The following is a 25,756-nucleotide window of genomic DNA, read 5'->3' as shown; positions in this document are numbered from 1 at the left end:
CTTTTTGAGCCTTATCTTATTTGTAAAACAGGAACTGTGGAGTGTTCAAGTTTAGTCTGCTTTGTCTTTGTAAAACAGAATTAAAATTTGATTTAACAGGCAATATCACCAAGGCACATCTGTAATGCTGAACAGGCAGGTATATCAGAGAGGTAGGCAGGAAGATACAAAGCCAAGTTCACACACAATGATATGAAGGCACCAAGAAACACCTCAATACATCAGAATAAGGAGAATGAATTGAAAGTACAAGAGAATTTAGAGAGTGTTACCCTCCCACTACAGGCAGCTACTCTATTATTTGCACATTTGTGAGGGGAAAACTATTTTGGATTTGAAATATTTTCGAAAAATATACAGTCTATACCTTTTGAGAGAGAATGAGAGACAAACTGTAGGCCTACCCTACCTTACAGTAGGCCTGCATTGCTGATGCAATCACTTGTCATAGGTGTATGAGAGTTTCATCACTTGACATTAGACAAATTTATTATATAATAAACTGTCCCAGTGTCCTCTAATGAATCATACTTACTGGCTGATTAAGAGATTTTTTCTTTTTTTTTTTGTCTTGTATGAAATCACAGAGAAACCTCTCCTGAATATGGATTGTGATTCTGAACCCTTTCTTAAAGCACTATAATAGACGTTGCATGTGGCACTGTTTGCTAGTGCAAGGTCCAAGGTGCCCTCTGGATTTACACAAATACATAAAAACAATAAAACCAAGAAAGAATCACTTGCTAGTTATCTGTATCTTGAAGAACTTAGATCTTCACCTTTTCTCTCTGTGTAATTAAATGATCTTTAATAATGTTTTTTTTTCTTTTAAATTAATCCACATATGAGGATATATGATCATCAAAACACATACGATCTGATAGGTATTTAATTGCCATGACCACTGAACATACTAAAATGAGAATTGTGTTCCTTACTGCCTATTCTTGATGAGCAATTTCCCCCAAAAATCTGGCAACATGGAGCACAACAGCCTGTTTCGTTCCTCCTCCTGGGTCTATATTCGGATTCTGTCCTCTTAATTTCACAGGTTCGCGCTGCTTTTAGCGGACATGATTTCATAAATTTGACATTCCTGAAAAATAGATAAACCCTTTCAAATACATCCCAGAAGAGCAATATTATTTCATTGGCTGCTTTTCACTATTAAAATGTACTGCCCTGATGTGCATCATGTCCTGCATCTGCTCAGAAATTTTGTTCATTTTTTTCTTGACTGTCAAATAACTTTCATATAAATTGGTCTGCTATTTTTTTTGTCTGTGTGTAATCTACAGGGCCAGATGGTTAAATGTAATGTAATTAATTCCATACCATCCATACCAGAGTGCTACCTCAGCATATGTCATCTTAGTTACTGTCCTCATTCTAATTCCCATAGTGACTCATTCAAGCTCACTTTACCGTGATATATATATATATATATAAAAAAATTACTTATCTGCTGAAATTGTGTTATGCAAATTCTGTGAATTTTCACAATAAGGTGCTTTCTACACCAACTTAAACTAATTGAGTTTGACGTCCCTTAACCAATAGGCTCTTACATACAGCACCTAGTGATGAAACAGATTTCTCTAATAAGTTCATTTTTAGGGCTGAAATTGAGGCACAGGTGGTATTTTTTCATTGTTGCACCCACTTTGGGATATTTTAAGGTAGTTATTGCCCAGAAAGAGAATGCATAGCTGTACAGTGAAGGACAACCTGGATGTAGAAAGCTATCTCAATACGGCACTGGAACAGAGACTGGGTGAAAATGCTGGAACAGGATGTTGGAGAGGTTGCTCCTACGTTCTCACACTCCCATACTAGACTGGTCTCACCCACTAAACTGGTCCTCACAAGTGTAGACGGTATACCAATGAGGGCAACCGTGATGCCAGCAGACAGTATTAATTAAAATATATTTTTAATATAAAGAAGGGAGCTCTGAGCACCTCAGATGCTCTAACATGCAGGCTTATATGTCCATTGATAAGTTAAATTGATTAGCTATTACATAGTGCAGGATATTATCTGCAAGAAAATAGCCCTTGGGGTATAGTCGTGTCTTTTTAAAATAATTTTCCTTTTTTCTGTATATTATTATGAATACAGGGAGGACAGCTGAGGTGAACGGATAGTTGGTGAGGTTTTGGATTCAAGCTGAAAAGGCAATAGCAGTGAAGTTGAATTTTCAAAAGAAAGAAAGAGGCTTCAAAGATCTTTCACACTGAGGGACCTTGGGTTTTCTTTTCATTTGCAAGGGGCTTGTGGTGATGGGGGAGCATCTTTTTTTGCCATTTTGAGATACGTGGGGCTCAAGATCTACCCAAGGGAGGCGTCAACTGTGTAATTGAAAGAGCTGCCCCAAGGCTTCCCGACAGCCCCAGAGGACAGAGGATGGATGTGAGCAATGCCAAGTAGTCATTTTCACTGGGTCAGGTATGTGTGTGTGCCGGCTGGGTTAAACTATGGACTTTTCAGGAGTAGTGAGAATTTCCTGTCTTCATTAGAGCTTCCCTTTTCTTCTCGAGATAAGTTAAGCCAATGAGCCGGGAGCCAGGCGTCATTTACAGGAATGCAGGCCCTGTAATCTGTCTCATTTTCCCTCACATTAACTTTTAAAAGCAGTCCAGCTCTCAACTAGCCCCCTTTTATTCTGCAGTAAAATGCCAACCGGTGACTTATTTAGGGCCCTAGGAAATCCTTTTTATTTTTCCCTAAATTCCATTTTTTTCCATTTTAATTCTTCTGAATTGTTTTGTTTTTGTATGTTTTTTATGTTTTGTTTTTTCTGTTATAAACATGTTTTGGCACCTAAAAACTGTGTGATTATGGAGTGTGTGGGGAAAATAACCTGCAATATATCAAATCACATTTAATCATTGTTTGGGCATTTACTCTTTGCTTTTGTAAATAATATGTTCATTTCATGCATAGAACTATTTCACAATATTACACATTATTCCATTTGTAAAATAAAAGTACTTCACATTTGACCTCAACATAAAAAAGTAGCAAATAAATAGACATTGGGTAGACCTTGAATACAAAAAAATGATGTGCCCGGTAGCATAATGAACTTGAACCATGATAATAAAATCAGGTTTTGAACCAACTGATTTGTTTGCTGGCGTGAGCGGACTCATGCTAGTTTGCTTTTTTTCTCTGTCTCTGACAGAGTTATTGAGTTATTGTAAGTGTTCGTGTTCTTAAACAAGAGTTGTTCCAATTCATAAAATATAGTTTGGGTATTGTTCTGCTCTAAATGTTGCATTTAGAGTCTAATTTTTGCATACGTTGTGTATCCGTGCGCACTCACTCACAGTGCAATACCACCTAATCCATATAAGGGTTTTTGTTGGATTTTAGTTGCCATTTCATTTAATACATTCATCTGTAACCTTGAATTGTTTTTATGCATGTATTTTTCACATGTTTGTCATGAGGAGCACAATGGAAATGAGCAAAAAAGCAGCTGGTACATATTGGGTACTTACAGCTATTGTTGTTTCATTTATTGACTCTGATGTTAAAAGTGGCTATTGCACACAAAATTTTCCTCTGAATTTCATGCAAAAGGCTGGGGTACAGTGTGTAGGTAAGTGTCATGCTCTGGCCCTGAAGGGGCTACTCTGGACCGGAGTTTTCTGATTGTTTTCACCTGTGTCTGATTGTATAAAACTGCCCTGTTTGTGTCGGTTCGCCGTCAGGTCTTTGTTACTTGATACTCGGGTCTTGTTACTCTCAGAAGAAAGGATGGGCATAGGCTCTAAAGTTTGCGGAATACTTTTCTAAAACAATGATTTAAAATGTCAATGTCAAATTGCAAAGGAACTGGAGCCATCTAGGGCCATCAGACAAAACTACATCACTCATCAGCATTATTGTGTCAATAATGTTACTAAGTGGACCCGGGAATACTACCAGAAACTACTGTCTGTAAACACAATCCGCCGTGCCATCTGCAGATGCAATCAACTTTAAATCTCCATCATGCAAGAAGAAGCCATATTTGAACAAACATGCCATCTGGCCCTGTGGCCAAGACTCGTTTGAAATAGACTGTCTCAAAGTAGGAAAGTGTTCTATGATCAGAGGAGTCAAAACATTCTTGTTGGTAATTACGGATGCTGCACCCTCTGGGCTAAAAAGAGGGAGACTTATGTGTTATCAGCGTTCAGTTGAAACACCATTATCTCTTATGGTATGGTAGAGGGTAAGTGCATACATTATGGGCAGCTTGCAGCTTGCATGTAGAAGGAACTATGAATGCTGATGATGTCTATTTCAGGGAAGACCTTGTGGATTTCAGCAGGGCAATGCAAAAAAAACATATGCAACTACAACAACAGCATGGGGTCACTGGGGTAGTAGTAGCCTAGTGGGTAACACGCTCATCTATTAACCAGAGGACCACAAAATGTCAGGTTCAAACCATGAGCAAGAAACTTAACCCTGAGTGTCTCCAAGGATTGTAAGTCACTCTGGATGTGGGCAACTTCTAAATGTCATAAATGTTCATTTGTGGCTTCTTTGGTGAAGAGTCTGGGTGCTTAATTGGCCTGCCTGCAGTCCAGAACCTATGAAGAACATCTGGCACGAAAATTTTATTAATTATTATCAGAGAGGACCACAAACGCTTCAGCTGCTGTAAGTCTTCATCGCCATGTCCAGCCCACCCGTGACAGAACTATAAAAACACCAGTTTTTCTGTATTTTGGGGTGTAATGCACATGTAATATAACGTTAAAACTTATTTCTTCGCATCATTTTGATGTGGTTCAATTGTTCTCACCAAAGATTTGTGAATCCAGGTTGAAAGATGAAGGGAGATAAACCTGGCCTACAACCGTGACTCAGTTGTAGGCCAGTCTTCATCAAATGCTGCTCGGGTGGCAGGAGGGGGTGATTATGCAGTAGGGTATGGCTGGGTGGAGGAGGAGGAGAGAATGCTCGGCAGGGAGTGCCTCCATTGTCCCATTTAAAGACAGTGTCTGTTCTGCTTCTCCCTCCAACCGTTTTATCGGTGCGCCACAAATGCACGGCTGTGAAATTAGCTTTAAAGGATTGGCGCTGCGGCGCAGAGCCACATTCTTCTCTGGGCGTCTGGCTCTCCGCTGTGGAATTTTCAGCGCATTGGTGTAAGCAACGGACTCCTCCTCCATCCCAGAATGCCTCTTATTTCCTTTCAATCTTCCCCTCATATATACGAGCCCCTTTAAAGGAAGCGTCTGTCATTGTTAAAAATGCTGCATCACATCCATACACTGGTGCATTTATTGGGCCGCGCTCTTTCAAGCTGAAATCCAGGGGGCTGCGAGGGCGTTCCTGCGGAGGTCTGCACTTCTACATTTCTTTGTTTTAAAGTTCCGTCCCCTTGCTGTCCTTTACATGTAAATTACTGCTGATATAGCCAACACTGTCAGTAATTAACGTCTGCCCGCGTCTGACAGGTTTGATCAGAGGCTCGGCGCCGCGTGCAGTGCAGACTGCTGACGGCGGCCTTTTTGGTGCAGGATGTCTCGCGTGTGAGCGATTGCGTCTGAATGGGAGTGGAGGGCGGAAGTTTTTAACGGCTGACAGGGATGCGAGCGTTGGCAGACCTGGGCTGTGGAAGAGAGAGCAGCGAGAGCGAGGGAAGGAGAGCAAGACGGTGCACGCAACACCCAGAAATCTGGAGGGAGAAGGGATTCTTTTCGCTTTTTAATCATGCGCATCCTGGCCAGAGTTGTTCGGTGGATTCGCCCTGTTGTATGTGCAGTCTGTCGACCAGCTGCTGGGCCCTCTGCAGGGAGAAGCGATTGCACAATTTCATGGATTAAACTTTTCCGTCAGCTGAGTGCACGACAGGCCTTCACAAACCGAACACATTTCCAACATTTCCTGTGGGATGTGCGTCTGAGGAGTGTCTTGCGCTACGCCCAGCAGGGCAGCCAGAGGCACACAAAGTGGCGAGCCACGCTCCGCAAACCTCTGCAGAAACCACGGTCAACAGTTGAATTGTTGAACTTTGACCTCTGCGCATTGTGATGCATTAACGGGCAACGAATAGAAGCAAAGAATCAATGTGGCCGCTAAAAACCAATATGGAGGCAAGGTTGATTTATAAGTTGATTATAGCGATTTAATTCAACCGGATCTACGACAGGAAAGGTGGTCTGCTGGAGAAAAATGCAGGTTCTGTAGGTCTGCCAGGTGTGTTTTGTCAGTAAATTTTCTTGTTGATATCATGTTATATCTATAACTAATGTTGTAAAAAAAATCTCAGAAATGATCAAAAAATTGATTCTCAGATACTAATAGATACTAAAATTTAATATATAAATTAGCGCTGGTATCGATTCTAAAATGCCAGGTCGAGATGAGATCCTCAGATCCCTTGTGAGACCATATGCTGGTGCGGTTGCAAGACAATGCTAGACCTCATGACTGGAGTGTGTTAGCAGTTCCTGTTATGATGTTATGGACTGGCCCACCCGTTCCTCAAACCTAAATCCAATTGAGCACGTCTGGGTCTCGCTCCATCCGCCAATGGCACGTTGCACCACAGACTGTCCAGGAGTTGGTGGATGCTTTAGTCCAGGTCTGGGAGGGGATCCCTCAGGATGCAATCCACAACCTCATCAGGAGAATGCCAAGACATTGTAGGGAGGTCATACAGGCACGTGGATGCCACACACACTACTGAACCTCATTTTTACTTGTTTTATGGATATTACATCAAAGTTGGATCAGCCTGAAGAGAGTTTTTCAACTTTAATTTTAAGTGTGACTCCAAATCCTGACCTCCAAGGGTTGATCAATTTGATTGTGTGTTTCTGTTGTCAGCATATTCAACTATGTGTTCCTGTGTGATATTGAAAAAAGTATAGAGTACCATCCTTAGTATCTTTATCAAGTTTGAAACATCAGTATCATTACAATTCTACTATAGACCTACTTTTCAGTTTGTTAACTGAAATAAAGAGTTATAAAACTTTTTTCTGTAATCATGCAGTTTATATTTGCCTTATATTCTTTACAACTTTGTGCAATATAAGAATTGAATTTAAAAGTCAAATGCGTATTAGGCTGTGCTCTCATTCAACAAATGAGGCTTGCATTTCTCATCCCACATCAGACACTAAAGCATTGCTTTCATTCAGGAATGTCAGATTTGAGAACTGATAATCAATCTGCGTGAACAAGTTTTTACAAAGACAGAAATGAGTAAACAGAAGAGGCGGGAGAAGACAGTGTTGTCATATTGGGCAGTTTTGTCTTTTCATAAAAAATAGGTATTAAGGAACCCATTTCCCTTTTAAGTATGTTAATTATTACAGTCAAACACGTGTTGGTTCATTTTGGCAGTTTTGTGAGAGCTGTCAATCATCACCATGAGCTCCTCACAATTAAAACAGTATTTATAAACATCATTCATATATAGAAATAATTGCACACCAAAACACCAATAGAGTTGTTAGTTTCTCATTTTCAATATTTATTTTTTGACAAGCTGAAATATGAATTTATAGACATGTTTCAGCAGACGTTTTGAGTTGTTAAAGTGAGTTAAGTGACATTATGAAGTGACACTGTGGGGGAAAAGAGCCCGCAGGGAAGAGAAGGGTCAGATTGTGTGTGTGCGTGTCCAGTTTTTCTTGTGTGTCAGATTCAGAAGCCTGATGGCTTTCGGGTGGAATCAGTCTCTGAATCTGTTGGTGCGGGTTCAGATTCTCCTGTAAGGCAGAAGCGTGAAAAGTCAGTGACTGGGATTATAAAGTAATTCTCTCACAGCCCATCACCCATCAGCTCATGTGCCAATCATCTGACAGATTACTCTGAAGCATGCTTATTTTAATATTTCTCCCTCGGAAGTGGCACGAATAGCAATGCAATCTGTAAGGGTTCAGGGTGAATTTGGTAGCTTTTGCTGTACATGCAGCATCTTACAAAAGTGAGTACACCCCTCACATTTTATTGGATATTTTATTGGATTTTTCTTGGGACAACACTGAAGATATGACACTTTGATACAATGTTAAGTAGCCAGGGTACAGCTTGTGTAACAGTGTAAATTTGCTGTCCCCTCAAAATAACTAAACTCACAGTCATTAATGTCTAAATTGCTGGCAAAATAGGTACACCACTAACTGAAAATGTCGCAGTTGTGCCAATGTGTCAATATTTAGTTTAGAAGCTGTACAGTGAATACATTACATTGTATGAAAGAGTCATATCTTCAGTGTTGTTCCAATATTTCCCAAAATGTGAGGGGTGTACTCACTTTTATGAGATACCGTATATCTTGCTATTGTGAACTTGAATTGGTTTCATCAGTCATCTGTCATCTGTCATCTGTCAGTCAGTGGTATCCTTGTGTTCCAACTGGGAGCTCCCTCAAGTTCAGTTTCACGGACATCCCACAGTGTCATGGTGTCAAGTGTTCCATGTCTTGTGTAACAACAAATTTACAAAATCTATTTTTGTTGTTCCCAAATGACTGTCTTTTAAAATGTGATGTTTGAGCTCAGATTACCCCTTTTCACCACTTCATATTGAGTCTGAAGCATCTGTCTCTCTTTACGTCTGTCTGTTTCTCCCTCTCATCCCCTAATTTCTGCTTATATATAATATAAATGCATTTAATAATATATAATGACTGATCCCATGAAGGGCTAATTATGGGCAATGAGAAATAACTGTGAGGTACCATGTCTGAAGAAGGCACCGAAAACTGATTTCCCTCTCGTGCATATGGGCTCGGCTCAGTGTGAGACACTTTTTATTTGTGGACTTTGCTTATGGGCTACAATAGATCACTGTGTGGTCCTGTTTTGTCTGAAAATCAATGTCCTGATTGTGTTTGTTTTTCTTCCTCTAACCTTGGGTAATTACATTGCTCAAATGAAATTCTGTTCCGGCCCACCAAAATATCATTCATTCCAAAATGTCACTTGGATAAATTGAAGAGTTTGTGTGTGTGTGTGTGTGTGTGAGAGAGAGAGCGCATTCACAAAACAGTCCTGCTGTCAGCAAAACTCAGTGCGGCTGCCTGTTTGCCACAGTGAAACTGAGCAGTGAACACAAGGTTGAGATTTAAAAAGAGGATTGTCTAACAGCACCTGTATCCTCGAGCAGTCCTCTCCTCTCCTGCAATAGATTCATTTCTCATGTGGAGTGGTGTTCATTTACAGCCTCACTGTGGAGCAGCGTTTAGGGTCGTGGTCTTTCACCTCCAAATTCAGTCTGGACTCCAGCTTTGTGTGTGTTTGCATGTTTGCAGCTTGCATGCTCTCCATTGTTGCCATGGGTTTCCTCCTGGTCTTTCAGTTTCCTCCTGCCATCTAAAGGCATGAACACTAGGTGAATTGGTGGCTGTAAATGAGTGTGTCAGTGAGGTGGACTGGTACCCCATCCTGGGTGAGTCCCCACCCTGCTCCCAATGTCTTAGGATGAATATAGAAATAACAATATGAGTTATTGTTAGATTTCTCAGATTCTGTGCTTAAAGTGTATAGTTATTTTTCGGAATATTCTGGAAACTTGTTAAGTAGGTCTATGCTACTGTATCTTAATGCTGGTCAAAATGGCAACACTTGGAGAGCCAAATAATATTGGAGTTGGCTTTTCTTGGCTGACCTTTTTTCTGTAATTGAGTCTGAACATTAGTGTCTCTCCTGGTCTCACTCAGCGTTCACTGCAAACTTGTACAGCTCGCGGTCACTCAAAGTCAGTGTCGGCCCGAATGACCCATTTCTCCCCTTCGTGACTAATGACAGCCGAGTGAAGTATGTTTCTTGCAGTTGTCATGGCTGCCATTTAATCACAGCGTCACGCCACATTGTGTTTGTGTGTCCAATCACCATCACAAATGGAATTTTGCGTAAGAATGGATATGTATTTCTGGAAACTGGTAATGACTGGAACAAATATTTTGCCACAGGGAATGGTGGAAAACACATAAACTGAGTCCCCGGAGGAAAGGGCGAATCAGGTACATGCATTAGCGACATTGCAACTGTAGGCACAGTCCATCAGTCTGAAATATCTCACCCTTTATGTGTTTGGAGACATAAGGGTGTTAAGCGATATAGGGTTGTATTTTAATGGTGCTTCTAGTGTGTAGAGATATGGAGTATGAACTCTCTCTTGCTCTCGCTCCCTCTCTCTTATATATATATTTGTGTGTGTGTGTATACGATATGATAAAAATGTTTAACCCATCTGCATCGTAGAATGACTCAAAATCCCAGAAATGTCTTTGTCAATGCATTTCGCCTAGTTTGTCCAAGCAGTTACCTTCACACATGCGGTTGATGTGGTAGTGACAGGCAGCAGAACCAATATCAATACCAATATCAACTCAATATGGAAAATGTTTTTTGCTCTCGGTGGAAAATCTGAGCATAATTAAGGTTGGAACAGTCGACCGACATAAAGTGTTATGCACATTGTGCAGGAAGGAATTTTCTTAGCACCAAAGCACTTCCATTTGGAAATACCACATTAGCTGAAGCATATGCTAGTTTACATTTACGTTTACATTTACGGCATTTGGCAGACGCCCTTATCCAGAGCGACTTACAACTAGTTGGAGTGCTGTTTGCACCCTCATAGAGCTCAGGGTCTCAGTAAGTCAAACTCGGATACACTCACTGACACAATTGCCAAGTGGATGGCAGACCTATTAATATCGGTGAGGACAGGTCAGGTGAGGACAGGTGAGGACAGGTGAGGTGAGGTGCAGCTGTTTCCAAATTATTTGGCAGCGCATAATGAACTCTTTGAAAGTGGATTAATTTGCATGTTTACGGTCCAGTTAAAGCTGTGACATTCTTGAATCATTTTTATCATCCTCACTGATGTCCACAGCCAAGTGAGGAACAAAGTCCTCGCATTATTTGGAGAAAAGAGCCTTGCCAAGGAAGTAAACCCATTACTGTTGTGGAAGGCTGACAATGAACGATATCTTGTGGGGCAGTGGTGTCCTAGCGGTTGAGGAAAAAGCACCGTCCCCACACACTGCTCCCCGGGCGCCTTTCATGGCTGCCCCTGCTCACCAAGGGTGATGGTTAAAAGCATTTTGTTGTGTCTACATTTCCTGCAGTGGTTCACAGTGACAATCACTTCGCTTCTTCCCTCTGCATTCCTGCCACTGCAACACCATCTGAGCAGATGTTTTCTGCAGCAGGCAGTATTGTTCTTAATTTTTTTAATAAATTATTTTATTGTTCTGGCAGCTCAGTTGGCTCAGTTTAAAAAAAAAAAAAATGTTTTTGACAGATGTAAGCATACATTTATTCTTGAGTCTGTGTGCTCATGCAAAATAAAATGTGATTTTTAATCTATATTAATCACACATAATCTAAATTAATCCATGGCAAACCGGTGGTTAATCTGATTTAAAAATGGAATCGTTTGACAGCACTATATAATATATAACAATAAATTATAGAATGTTCACTGACTAATTTATTAGGGCCAGTATTTTTTAATTGGGGATCATTGGACTGACATTTTGCGTCACACTAGGCCACAACAATGGCCTATGTGCACCATGTGCTGTGCTGCTGTGTATCACATGTGACAATCACTTCACTTTAACTTCACTTTACTTTGAATACACAGGACTATGAAACACCACATGAGGTTATGTGATAAACACAAAAAAAATTTAGCAAACAAAGCGAAAATGAACATTTGAGTCTCGTGCAGGGATCCTTTGCTGTGATGCCAGCATTTCACACTTTTGCCTTCTCTACGTTGCTTGAAGTTAGACAACGGGGACGGGTTCCCACAGTCCTGAAGGTCCTGACATTCCTGCCAGTGGTCCAGACTGAATTTCTATCTTGTCCTGTCTCACGTTTCTCTTTTTGCCATAGTCAAATACATCCGCGGTTACCTTCGTGATGCTGTGGCTTTGCATTCAGTATGTCATTAAAACATAATCGTCCTGTTCATGACACACACGTTCACTCTAGGTGGGCAGACAGTAAATGAGGTGGATCTATGCATATCATGTTACCTGGATACAGAGAAAACACGCTCTCGCCTCCACAGTCTTGACATTGAAATGTTGGATCTTGTGGGTCTCTGCCAAAAAAAAAAAAAAAAGACAGCAGCATAAAACTCGTTCTGTTGGCGAATAATTGAGTGCAGAGCAGGCCTTGGCCTTTTTTGGCCTTTGTGTGGTTTGTAACCCTTGGCAGTTCGGGCACATAGCAGCCTCTTTGATGTGTGGCTATAAGTTGGGTTTCCTTCTTCACATCTGCAATATTGATTGGGAGAGAGGGTCGATATCTTCCAGAAAGGTAGCAAGTACTTTACTATTGACCCGCGTGAGCCGAGCAGGAGGGAACAATCTCACAGAGTCAACAAAAACCCCATTAGGGAAGGCTTCTGCTGATTACCAGACGGATACTACAGCGAGCGCTTATGTACAGGGGATCACATCGCTAATGCAGAGAAACATCCCTCTGTGTTCTGCTCAGACGTAACCTCCGCCGCGTTCTTGGCCCAACAACAACGGGCGTCACCAGAGAGGCATTCATCAGTGAGCAAGGGATTTATCAGAACGGCGGTGAGGTGTGGACGTGCTTTTTATTTAAGTATTATTTTCCACTGCTTATAACAGCTATAAAGTGAGTAAAAGAAAAAACAGCTACCATTTGATATAAACAGCTCTCGCTTAAACCCCTGTAGATTTGACAAACTATAAAGCGCTTCTGAACGTCCAAGGCTGAACTGTTTTCCCCCTTCGGTTTCTATTGATCTCTTTTTCGTGCATGGCAGATGGTTGGTTTTAAAATTCCGGTCGGGGTGTCACAGCGGTGCCCTTAATCAGGATGATGGCGGATTTAATGCTTATGTTTGTAGATGTAGAGTCAAAGGTGGTCTGTGTCACAAATCACAAATGTTTGTGTTTCGTTGCCTGCAGTGGTTTATGAATGAGACTGTAACGCAAGTGAATTGTCCGTGTCCTGCTATACCAACCCTGGCACCCAATTACCTTGTTTTGAGGCACGAAGATAGTACGTTTGTGTCCCCAAAATGGTCTGAACCCTAGGCAATAGACAGGTACAATAAGAACTAATACACAAGCAGTGGGGGCACTAACAAAGGAAGTAAGGAACAGGAGAAAAAGCACAACAGCATTTGGGCAAACCCAGGTGAACACAAAAACCCAAATATCCAGAAATAAGGCCAGTTTCTATGGCTTTCCCCATTTGCTTGTTTACTATATAGTGCACCATATGTAGTGAATCAGCCATTCTCTTCAATCATATAGTCAAAGGTTTGGACACACCTAGTCTATGGAGCCATTTTGAAGAATCCAATGCAAGAAACATATTTAGTGATAAATTAGAATGCTTGATTGAATGCTTTTTCAGAGTCACCTCTTTTTTACCTTCATTGCTGCTTCAAAAGAAGCTTCATGAGATGCTCATTAACATGAGTAAATGATAAGTGTTCAGCATAAATCTTGAGGACTGTTGGAAACCATCCCTGTTGTCCTACATAGGGTGGTGAGACAAGCCATGACTGTGAAATGCTGCCATCACAGCAAAAGCTGACAAAAACTAAAATTTAAACAAAAAATATTGATGGAAATCAAATGTAATGCCCTTAAAACAAGTCAAAATGAAGCTCAGTAGTGTGTGTGGCATCCACATGAGGTCTACCATTGTCTTGCATTAGGAGGACCCAGGGTGAACCACACCAGCATATGGTCTCACAAGGGGTCTGAGGATCTCATCTTGGTACCTAATAGCAGTCAGTCTACCTCTGGTGAGCATGTGGAGGGCTGTGCACACACCCCAAAGAAATGCCACCCCACACCATTACTGATCCACTGCCAAATCGGTCAAGGATCTTGCAGGCAGCAGAAAATTCTTCACAGCATCTCCAGACTATGTCACGTCTGTCACATATGCTCAGGGTGAGGAGCACAGGGCGCCAGAATTGAATTTGCCAATCTTGGTGTTCTCTGGCAAATGCCAATTGTTCTGCGTGGTGTTGAGAACAATCCCCACCTGTGTACTTTGGATCCTCACACCACCCTCATGAAATTTGTTTCTGACTGTTTGAGCAGACACATGCACATTGGGCTCTGGAAGTGCTCCTCCTGTTCCTCCTTGCACAAAGGCGGAGGTAGCAGTCCTGCTGCTCAGTTGTTGCCCTCCTACGGCCTCCTCCATGTCTCCTGACGTGCTAGCCTGTCTCCTGTTAGCGCCTCCATGCTGTGGACACTATGCTGACAGACACAGCAAACCTTCTTGCCACAGTTCGCACTGATGTGCCATCCTGGATGAGCTGCACTACCTGAGCCACTTGTGTGGGTTCTAGACTCCGTCTCCTGCTACCACTAGAGTAAAAGCACCACCAGCATTCAAAAGTGACCAAAGCATCAGTCAGAAAGTATAGGAACTGAGAAGCGGTCTGTGGTCACCACCTGCAGAACCACGCCTTTATTGGGGATGTCTTGCTAACTGCCTATAAATTCCGCCTGTTGTCTATTCCATTTGCCCTCTACAGCGGTCACTGAACTAAGGCCATTTATAAAATGGAAAAAAATGGACTTTTTCTTATCATCTTCTTTAGTTTTCTTCTGAGTATTCAGGAATGCAAGCAAATCGCCTACAGATACAATTAGATATGTGTGTTTCCATGGGATCATGACACTCCACACTGGACCCTTCACAAGGTGACCCCCCCGTTAGACAGACTCTGTGTTTGTGATAGAGAGCGATAGGGAATAGACCGCTTAGTCACACAGAGCTGAAATGTTCTGTAAATATAGAACAGAGTGTTTGGGCCACACACATGTGTGTGCGTATGTGTGTTTGTGCATGTGTGCCAAGACCTCCCTGACAAGCTTTTAGCTGTGCAGCAATGCAATTGCCTTCAACCTGTTGGGAGCCTGATTGCGCTTTGCACTCATGGCACTTAGTAGCGTAGAAAACTCTCCACTTGTCCTGCTCAGACCAGGGTTCCTTACCCTGCCAACCAAGCAGCCATGCAGCTGTGCATAATAACCACACCGGGGGAGGAAGTGGAGGAGGTGTAAAAGGACAGCAGGACTGACGAGTGACTGGACTGTGTGTGTGTGTGTGTGAGTAGATTCTCCCCCCTACACTGTAAATATTCCATTAGCCAACCTTGAATTTGTGGAGTCTGCAGAGCTGATGATTATTGATTGTGTAACAAAGAGGCGCTTGTTTAGCCACGTTGAGTGGGTTACTTCTCTCAGTCCACCACATAAGATCTATCATGTCTGTCTTGGTCTAAGCAGCGGATGTGCGAGCGGGGGCGTTATGTAAATATCTTTGGGGAAAGATCTCCGCTCTTGTGCTTCATAGCTCATTTGAATACCTTATTATGTGCATTATGCTTCTCTGTGATAATGAGAGAGTCATTAGCACAGAAATGCACTGTATTATCATTACCTTTACCAAGAAGTTTTTTGTAAGATGTAGCCACTTAATAACCAACAATTGGGGAGAATGTATGGTAGGGACGGTAAGCATCACTTCACCTTGACCAAGGTAATGCTTGCCTAGCGTTGGGAAGCGGACCTGTTGGAAGTTTGCAGGTTCGAATTCCGAACCGCCAAGATGCCACTGAGGTCTCACTGACCCCACACACTTCCCTGGGCTGCCCACTGCTCGCCAAGGCTGATGGACACATTTCGTTCTGTGCACCATGTAGTGTGCTGCAGTGTTTCATAATGACTTTCAATCAATTTCACTTTTAATTGCCAACACCATGTTGATAATAATAACAGATTATTTTGTAATTAAGAAGGTGCATTACCCTTTGTAATTGTACAATATGAGAAAATGCCATGACTCTGTAAGAGTCATGTCAGCATCAGGTCCCTTCAGTCAGTTGTAGCCTTTCGTCAGCGGTTGGATGCTTTGTACAACCACTGACTAGTCATATACTGACAGTGGTGGCTCTTTGTTCAACCCTTATGCATTTTTAGGTGATTTAGAGCCCTATTTCCAAAGCGCTGTCATAGTTGTTGCACATGGGCCTAATTCACTAGTGTTAACTCAAAGACATCCTGAGGACTGACATGAATGACTAAAATCAGGAGCACTGCTTTTTTTTTCATTTTGCATGTGTAATGACTTTTGTTACCCTGAAATTGAACTTGAAATATGTTTTTTTATAAACATAGTTCAACATCTTACAATTACCTGCAATGTCTGTGCACACCATCACCCAACATCCCAAGTGCAATCTATCATCTCAGGACCAAACATGCATATAAATGATTCATTTTTATATCAGAATCCTTATTGGTAAAGCTAGCGAAACAGCTCTGAAATGTTTCCTTTAGACGCTCTCACTAAAAGAACGTGGCCAATATAATGACTGAAATTCACTAACTACCTAACATCACATTTCATTTCTCAGTAGATGCTGTGAAGCAGCGTATTACATAATAAAGCAAGTGTTGGTTTGATTAAAATTCTGTTGAGTAAAACAATCCGCCTGATTACTCCAGGGGCTGCATCTTCCTCCGTCAGCCCGGTAACAGTTTAGAGCTGCATAAGCATTCCAGAAAAAGAGCCTGACCACCATGTGCCTGTGTGTCTCTTAACATATAAGCAGGGCTGTCAATAAATAAAAAATATTTAACTAATAAATTGTACATTTTGCAATGAAATGGTCTCATATAAGTCTTAGGACTAAAGTTTATTATAATGCCTATTTAAAATGATTTAACAAGAAGTGTTGTGGAAAGAGGCTCAGATGGGGAGTGTCAGAGAAAATCTGTTATTTATTTTAAATAAAAACCCCCCAGACTTGGACACTAAATAAAATGAAAAAAAATGTGCAAATTGTTTGCCCCAAAACACTGTGAACCTTGGGTGCACCTAAATAGATTCATTTTGTGTTCGAGTGTGACAGGAGCCTGAAAATAATGTAAATGTGCAAAAGATGCAGCATCTGAATTGGCCAAAAAAACTCCTTCTCTGTCTGTCTCCATCTTTATGTATGAATTTTCTCTGGCTAGGATGAATTTCACTTTTTTAATGTCCCAGGTCAGACCCACACAGAAAGTTCAACTAAATGCAGCAGTGTTTATTGAGTTTTATTGACTCCTTAATCAATGAATTTATTTCGACGACCCTAAATTTAAACATAGCACACGTATATTCAAGTAAGCACTTAAGGTCAATGTCACAGTTGCGTACTTAATGCAACCACGGCAGACCGTCAGCACTTACTTCCATCTGTACACTACTTAACACCAGATTTGTACTTGACTGTCCTCACATGGACAGGACTCTTTAAATGCCACATGTCTTCACACCCTTGAGCCAGTCGGCTGCAATAAGGTGAAGTGAAGTGTGAGTGCTGTTTGAAGCCCAGAGTGCTCTACACGTGAAGTAAAAAGTGAGGTAGTACACCCGAATGACATTTGTCTTGAAAGGGATGAAACATTTATGTGTATTAGATTTTCTGATGGCTTGTGGTTTAAAGCTGTTACACAATCTGGATGAACCAGGGTGGATGTTTTCTATTCTGTCATGAGAAAAAGGTTTATTGAACCAGTGTCAGGAACAGGATATAGTTCAGTAAGGGGAGGTAGGGGGTGTTGTTGCCAGTGTGGGCTGAATGAGGTCTTTCTGGCAGGAAATGATATTCCATGTTGTGTTAGTTCGGCCCGACACAAATATCTTAACCAGCCAGTGTCCATGCGGGTGTTCAGTCGGCTGCGCCTCAAATAAATGCGTCATGCAATGGTTTTTTGGCGTCAATTTCTTCCGAAATCCTGATGAACCTGAACCTGAAGAAAACATTGCTTTTGCAAGTGGTCTGCCCCCGGCTATAGCCCATCTGAGTACAAACATACAAAATATTTAAAATAAAATATAAATAAACAATTCAACAGTTTAATCCAACTTAAACTTTTTAGTTTGTGGCTATATGCAATTTCCAACAGATTTTGAAATTCTATTTCCGGTTAACCTAGGGTGTTTCAATACCAAAAGAAAATCAATGTTTGTGATTTTTGCCTCTACAATTTTGGTGTAAATAATTTCAGGGTATAATTTCCAATGCTAATAAGCACCAAAATTTGGTCACTTGCGAAATTCAAGATAAGATAAGATAAGAGTGGACACATATACACATTTTCCCACTCTCTCTCATTTCGTTGTGTGAGCACATGATGCAAAAGTTAATGTCTTGCATCCATGCTCTTGTTTGCTTGCTCTAGTTTTTGGTATATTTTATGCAATTTGCGGGCATGTGGTAGAGCTGTTTAAAAGTAATGTATAGTCTCACACACACACACAGCATATGGTGATTTCTGAAAAATGCTCAGGGCTGATCACTGAGATTGATCATCAATCAAGATCGTATAAATGCCCAGCCCTATTACACAGGCTACAAATCAGTTAGCAATCATAAAAATACGATACTTGTAGAAGCTCCGAGTCCGCTTGAAGAAGAGCAGTTCACGTGAGGATGCTTTTTTTTTTATGTGCTGCAAGTTTTTATGCTCACTGGTAGCTTAATTATCTGCCATTGGCATAGACTGTAAAAGAAATTGCACGGCCTTAAAGCTATGAAATGTGCTTCAGTTAAAACAGTCAGTATAAAGAAGTGGGAGTGATATGATGAAAAGTGAATAAACTGAAAGTGAAGTGATTGTAATTGTGAAACAATGCAGCACAACACATGGTGACACATCAAATGTGTCCTGTGCTTTTAACCATCACCCTTGGTGAGCAGTGGGCAGCCATGACAGGTGCCCGGGGAGCAGTGTGTGGGGACGGTGCTTTGCTCAGTGGCACCTCAGTGGCACCTTGGTGGATCGGGATTTGGACCTGCAACCTTCTGATTATGGGTCCGCTTTCTTAACCGCCAGGCCACCGCTGCCCCAGTGGCAGTGCCCACTGCCCCACCAATTATATGATAATAGATGGCCTGTGGTGACCAATTAAACAAAGCCTTGAGCCAAAGAATGTACCTCGAATATCATTTGAGTTACTCGAATACTTGTTTAATTTCTAGTCCAATGATTCTGTATGGGAACTGCAAGAAACTACATTTTATGAAAACCCTAACCCTACGGCGCCATATCAGGAGGATTTAAAAAAAAAAGAATGTAGAATTAGTTCTAAGTTATAAGAAAGAATATGGATCCATGTTTTCAATACAGAACTTCAAACCAAGATCCCCCACATGGAGAGTAATTACTGCCCCAACAGGTAAATACTTGAAACTACAGGAGTGCTGGGCTAGGTAGGGTCCAGTTAGCTGGTAGGCTGGTCATTGACATTGGTCTTGACTACTTTCACTATTTCGCCTGTATAAGGTAAGACATCCTCAAGATTTAATAAATGGATTAAGCACAAGTTTTTTCTAGCACCCGTTCCTGTTGTCAGGAACAGAGTCTTTGTGTGAATTCAGTCTGCTGAGCTTTTCTTTACTTCAGCGATTGATTTCAGAGAGGGTTGGACGTGAAGAGAACTCGCAGAGAAGCCATTCAGAGTGTCACTGAGGGAGGGATTGTTGGCACAGACAAGATCTGCTGGTTCACTATCCGTGACTATCTGTGCATTTTTCAGCGGATTTGCCTGTTTTGCTTGTGGCATTGTTTTTTGAAATTTGAACCCTCCTCCTAGACACCGTGGTACAGAGATCCACATGCTGGCCTTCTAGAATCTACACCTTTAACCTCGTTCTTTCACTTCAGACCCAATCAGACCGTGTTAGCTGAGATGACTTGACTGTAGAAGGCTTTTTTTCCCCTGGATGATGTCCTCTAAAAGCTCCATTGATAATTAATCCAGGATTTGGTTCTAACATGTTGTTATGAGCAAACGTTAATTGGTGTAAGTCACTTTGGGTCTCCAAACCCATGCATTTAATAAGGTTCAGTTATGTATTTTGTTGTAGGCATAATTGCCTGCGCTAATAGCAAAATCCCACTCTGTTCGAGTGATTCCATCAAGCTGACTCAACCTACAAATTACCCAAACATCAGAAGCTATTTCATGCTCACGGATCATCTGCGTAGCTTATCAGAAGGAGCGTTCCCAGTTCCGGAATGACAAAATACTTCATTATGTCAAGCGAGCGGAAGTGACAGGGGTTAAAACCGCAGATGATGAATTGCGTTTGTGTTGTTTTGGAATGCGCTTCTCTGCGGTGTCCTATTTAAAGTGACAGGAGCCTCCCTTTCAGTGTTGACTAAACACCAATGGTTGATGCTGTCTTGTTCGAATGGGGGGCGGTGGGGTGCCTGAGTGTTTTTTGATGTAACCCCCCCCCCCCCCAGATCTCTCCGCAGCCCTCACACATCCAGACAACCGCCAGGGGACCGCAGGCAAGCTGACAGGCATCACCCTCTACAGCAAGAGCAGGGACAGATGGGATCTTTTAAAAGGTTTCCATTTCAGCTGACTAAATGTTGGGGGCCAGGGGCTGGTGAAGGCCCGACTGCGAGGGGGCAGCGCGTCGGGGCTGGTTTGGCGGGCAGACGTGAGCGGTAATGTGGATGGATGTGAAGGTCGCTGCAGCGCTGAGCGTTTTGGCCCCGTCTGCTCCCCTCCGGTACTTCGCGCTGAGGGAGAACCTGTAGCTCCAGTGTCCTCTAGAATCCACTATATTTGATAACGGAGTTTGGAGCCCATAAAGATCTTCATAAGCAGAAAGCTATTTGTCACGCTTTGGCCCAGTGATTCAGCGTGTCGCAGCAGCTGACCTCAGTTTCTGGTGCCGCTGAGTTTTTTTTTTATTGAATGCTACGGTTTTGCCCACACAGTGCAAAGAAACTCAGCCCTATTTTCAAAGTGCTATAATGGACAAAGTGTGTGGACCATGTTCGCTAATGTCACATCAAGGATTTAGAGAAATAAACAGATACAGTGAATTGCTGGCTAGTTACGTGTCGAGTAAGAGGATCTAACCGCCCGGCCTTTTATGTTTGGGTGTCATTATGTCACCCAGAGGAGAAACTTTAACAATGATTTTATATACAGAGATTAAAATGGGAGGAGCCCATAGTTACCATTGACACGCCCATTTCCAATTACTTAACTTGAATTATTGACACGTCGGTAACGATTTTTCTGAGGAAATTTATTTCCAGGAAATAAACGTGAATGGAAGCCTGACCGTCCCTCCTCTTCTATTTTTCTCTGTTGTTCATTGGTGCATCAGCCGACATCACAAATGTGATCTGGTAGCAAACACGGTGCTGAAAATAACAACCATTAAATGAATCTGATTGGCAATCTTCTGAAAATGAAATGTGCACAACGTAAATAAAATATCCTCCCCCCGTTGCTGTTTTGTATGAGTAAATATGTATAGACGTAGAGAAAGTGTCTTTGCAACAGTTTTACACACACTAGCAAAGTGGTGCTGATTAAAGAACATCTAGTGCAAGTATACATCAAAGCCTATTGAAACGGAATTCTCGGTTTCTAGGAGAATTAATAAATAACAGGCAAATGATAAAATTAAATCTTATTATAGAATATACCAGTAAAATGAATGTAGCATATGAACACAAATACTCTGCTCAGTGCTTTGGTGAAAGGAGTACACTAATGACCAAAGAATGATTACAGTAATGATCTGAAATGGTAATTATTGAGAAATAAGATGGCTCCGGATAATCACAGACATTATAAAGGAAGAGCCGAGCCATTTAAAGGATCCCGATTAGGGTCTGTACTCCTAAAATGGTGCGTCTATATCCGCCCGTCTGCCAGAAAGGCAAGCTTTTTTTTTTGTGGCATGTCAAATCAGCCTCATTGCTTTAATGCCAGCATTTTATTATGCAAGCATATGCCGTGGATGGGGAAAAAAAAACCTTATCTTGTGGCAGAATCACCAAAACTTTCTGACACTGTTTTGTGTCATGGACTTTTTATTGACATACCGGTGGACATATGAATATCAAACCGCCCCCTGGTACCTTACAGTGGATATAAAAAGTGTGCACATTTCTGTTAAAATGCCTGGTAGACAACATTAAATAATTTCATTTAAATGCTTCGCACATTTTATGTGACCTGTAATCAGTACAATTGAATTAAAAACCTGTTAAAACTGGAGGAATAAGCTTGTTGCATAAGTGTGCACACCCTTAAACAGTTACTCTGTTGAAGCACTTCGTTTATCTCGATATTTTTACTAGATAGTTTTCATTCGGTGCAACTGGCAAGGAAAAACATACGGGCACAACTTCCAGTCACATGCCTTTAGGCGTGGCCGGGACACGGGTGCCATCGTCATTACCAGTGTGGTTGTGTGGTTGTCCTCCTAAAGCATGCTCTTCTGTTCACTAATGAGGCTCTCACATGATCCTAGAGGGACAGAGATCCGGATCCGTGGTCCAGGGTGAAGCAAAGTGCAACACGGCAGACAAGCAGGAAATGATTTCTTTAATAGAGCCGATGTAACCTCACGCACCTTAACTGTGGATCAGGAATCCAGGCTGCGAATTGCTTCTCTTTTTTTTTTTTTTTAAGGATTACATCATCACATTCGACTGAACTTCCCAGGAGGACGTCTGTCAACTCCAGGTTCAAAAAAGACAAGCCGCCTAAAGTGTCACTATATTCCTGAACGCGCCTTCCGTTCTTGATGACTAACTCTATATGCCGGTGGTGTCAAGCGAGACGTTAATGCATTCAGGTGGGGGAGGGCGTGGTGGGAATCCGTGGAGCGGAATGGACGGTGTTGGCTCTTCGTCACACCGGAGGAGAGCATCTGTCGTGTCGCGCTGTATTTTTTTGTCATTATTTTCCCCGTGGAAGCTCATTTCCTCTCGACCTCAAGAGGTTCTTCTGCCTGTCGGCTCCCTGAGGCAGAAGTGAACTCCGCAGCCCAGACCGACGTCTCTGCGGCAAATAGCAGGAGTCTGAGGAGAAATGAGAATGGCTGCGGAGTGGAAGCCTCCAGTTAAGAAGGATAATGTGAATTATGAATGGCAGGTACCGCTCCGGAAATAGCCCGAACAGCTGCCAGCAGTGTATGAAAGTTTAATGGCTCGGAGGAAGCACTTCTTTTTTCGGATTTTTAAAAAAAAAAATTTTCTTACCCCTCCTCCCTCTCTCACCTCTTGCCCACTGATTTCATTAGCCGACTGACACGTCGCCATATTCGGCCGGCAGCCACATCACACCCGCTCTCTTCCTCTGTTAGGGTCTGGCCCACGGGCCTCAGATTCCCCTGAAATTGGATTTAGTCTGATCGGGGCGCATTAGAGGCCAGGTGAATGGGCCGACGCGACAGGAGCCCCTCATTGCCGCCTCACCCGATTCACCCAGCAGCGCATCCACATCGGCTCCACCACCCGCCGCTCACACTCGGCTCCTACGGCCCGGCGTGTGGAGTGAGTGTGCAGTCTGCTGATAAGAAAACCGCTGCAACACACAGACCCGCAATCATGCTCAGGACAAAGTTTAGGTTGGAGTGCGCACACACACACACACACACACACACACACACACACTCACAGGAAGTGTATTACTTTTACCATTAGCTGTGACAAGCCATCATAAACGTGCAGCACATATTCTTATTACAGTTATAGTGAGAATTTACAGACTTAACCCCGTTTCACACCAAATCCACCGCGCTGGCAAGTATGCCGCACTGCAACTGCCACAATTTGCATGTTTCATCTTCACACTTTTTGAACCGTTAGACATTTCTATGCTATATATTTAGTACAGGCGCATGTTACCTTCACTTCCTGTTCTGGTCTTCCACACTGTTCCCAGTGTGAATGGGTTCCACACAGAGCCCGGTACACACAGTATATACGTACAGTCGCTGTACATGCCCGCACAGAGCACGCAAAGCAAATTTCCACTTCATAAATAATACATAACTGTACACACTATAGTAAGCAGAGTATTGTGTAGTGAAGCGGGTGTAGTAATTACCAACTTACAGTAATTACCAAATTTTCTGTTGTAATTCTCATTCTGAACATCATTCTGAAGTCTTTGCATATATAAATATCATTATGTGTGTATGTGTGTGTATGTGTGTGTGTGTGTGTACACACATGTCACATACCCTCTGGGATTTAGGACAGGGTAAGACGCCGCTTTTTGAGAGTGCTGCCTCCTGCCCCTCTTGATGGAATGAGGGGCTCATGATCCACACCTCCCTGGCTCAGTTCGGGTGACTCTCTGACCCTCACTTCCCCGTAGGTTCCCCATTGGTGGATTACGGCGTCACACCCGACGTCATCCCTGACACCCGACGGCCTCCTGGACACCCTCACTTCCGGGACGCCGAGCTTAGCCCCGCCCCCCAGTCCACGAAGCCCGGGATCTGAAGCCATGTCAATTGCATCTTCGCACCTGGGTAACTCATTACACGTGAAGGATTTCCATTTCACATGCGAGGCCCTGCTACTGAGACGGGATAGAAACAGACAGGAAAGATAAAGATGACTTCAACTCTCAGTGTTTATCCAATCTTTCTCTCGTTTTTTCTGTCATTAGACTGACAGACGCACACACACACACACTCTCGCTCACTTTGTCACATTCTCACTCTGTCTAAGCATTTTCTGGAAGAAAGGTTATTTCTCACGCCAAGCACGCAACCGAGGTGCCAGCAAGGCCTCAGGAGAGATGATCAAAGTATTTTGTTGTGGTTTTTTTCTTTCTTTCTTTCTTTCTTTTTTTTTTTTTTGTCAAGAGAAAGAAGCCCATTCAGTCTCTTGGTGTCAGAAGCCGTGTCAGCCTCCGCATTTCAAAATCCTCAGACCTGCATGCCAGAGAAATGCAAACGTTACTCGAACATTTCACGATTGAGATTGAACTGTGTTAGTGCTTGAGATCTTTTCACTATTTGTTTGTGATGAAGGTTCACAGCAGCACTCTAGGACGTAGGTCAAATTAACCAAATGCCATGTAAAGGAGAGGACAGAAAATAACACATATGTATATAAAGATCAGCTACGTTTTTTAGCTAATCTTGACTTTAAATTGGACTACTGTCCTTGTCCCAGGCTATGTGCACATGGGGGAAATGTGTGTTTGGCTCCGCTGTGGCAGTTAGCTGTCACACCAGGTGGCACCTTTTCTGTTTCACGTATTAAGTCACAAACAAACAGTTTAGCTGGACTGTACACTTTCCTTATATTGTGGTTAGGGTCGAAGACAAAGACTCCCAAATTTGGGTCAAAATCCGCAGCATGCGCAACATATACATGCAGGAGCATCTTGAATATTAATCTAGCTTTGTTAAGCGGTCAGAAGTTCAGCGTAGTATGATTTCAGTACGACCAACCCATTTACACATAGTTTAAATGTCTGATTTTACTTTGACCAGCTCTAAACATAGTAACTGAGTACATCTCAATTCAGGGGCAGGACCCGCAGCTCGCGTCCAAAGTCAGTTCAGCAAATCTTTCCCAATTCAGTGGCTCCATTAAATGCAGCCCACAAATACGTCCTTCTTTTCCAATATGACCTGTCCAACAATCAATTTTGTGAATTTCCAATTTAATCACTGGCCTAGCTAAAAACATTTAAACGTTCGTCCAGAAAAAAGCTGTAAATATCTGTATAGGCCAGCAAATGTGACAACTTTTTAAGAATTACTTGACCTGAATGCCTAGATGTCCAGCAGGTGCCAAGCGGGCTGCTAGTGTAAGGGTGTGACAATCATACAACTTTTAGACTTTTTTACAAAGGAGCAAAAAAATAAAAAATAAAAATTCTACCTTGTCTGCTCACTTCATTTGCATTTGTGCACTTGG

General features: G+C 42.2%; 1 protein-coding gene across 3 annotated transcripts in view; it reads left to right on the top strand.

Annotated features, from left to right (window-relative positions):
- Positions 1-25,756, top strand: part of drp2 (dystrophin related protein 2) — a 164,645-nt gene that overhangs the window by 29,958 nt on the left and 108,931 nt on the right. For 2 of the 3 annotated variants that reach the window (XM_028960453.1, XM_028960452.1), the window contains exon 2: positions 24,195-24,351. The exons of the other annotated variant lie outside the window; for it this stretch is intronic. In XM_028960453.1, the coding sequence (XP_028816286.1) occupies positions 24,195-24,351 (157 nt within the window). The remainder of the gene's footprint in view (positions 1-24,194; positions 24,352-25,756) is intronic. 3 annotated transcript variants of the gene reach the window in all.

Source organism: Denticeps clupeoides, chromosome 18 (genome assembly GCF_900700375.1).
Source record: "Denticeps clupeoides chromosome 18, fDenClu1.1, whole genome shotgun sequence".
NCBI lineage: Eukaryota > Metazoa > Chordata > Actinopteri > Clupeiformes > Denticipitidae > Denticeps > Denticeps clupeoides.
This window is presented reverse-complemented; position numbering and strand designations above follow the sequence as displayed.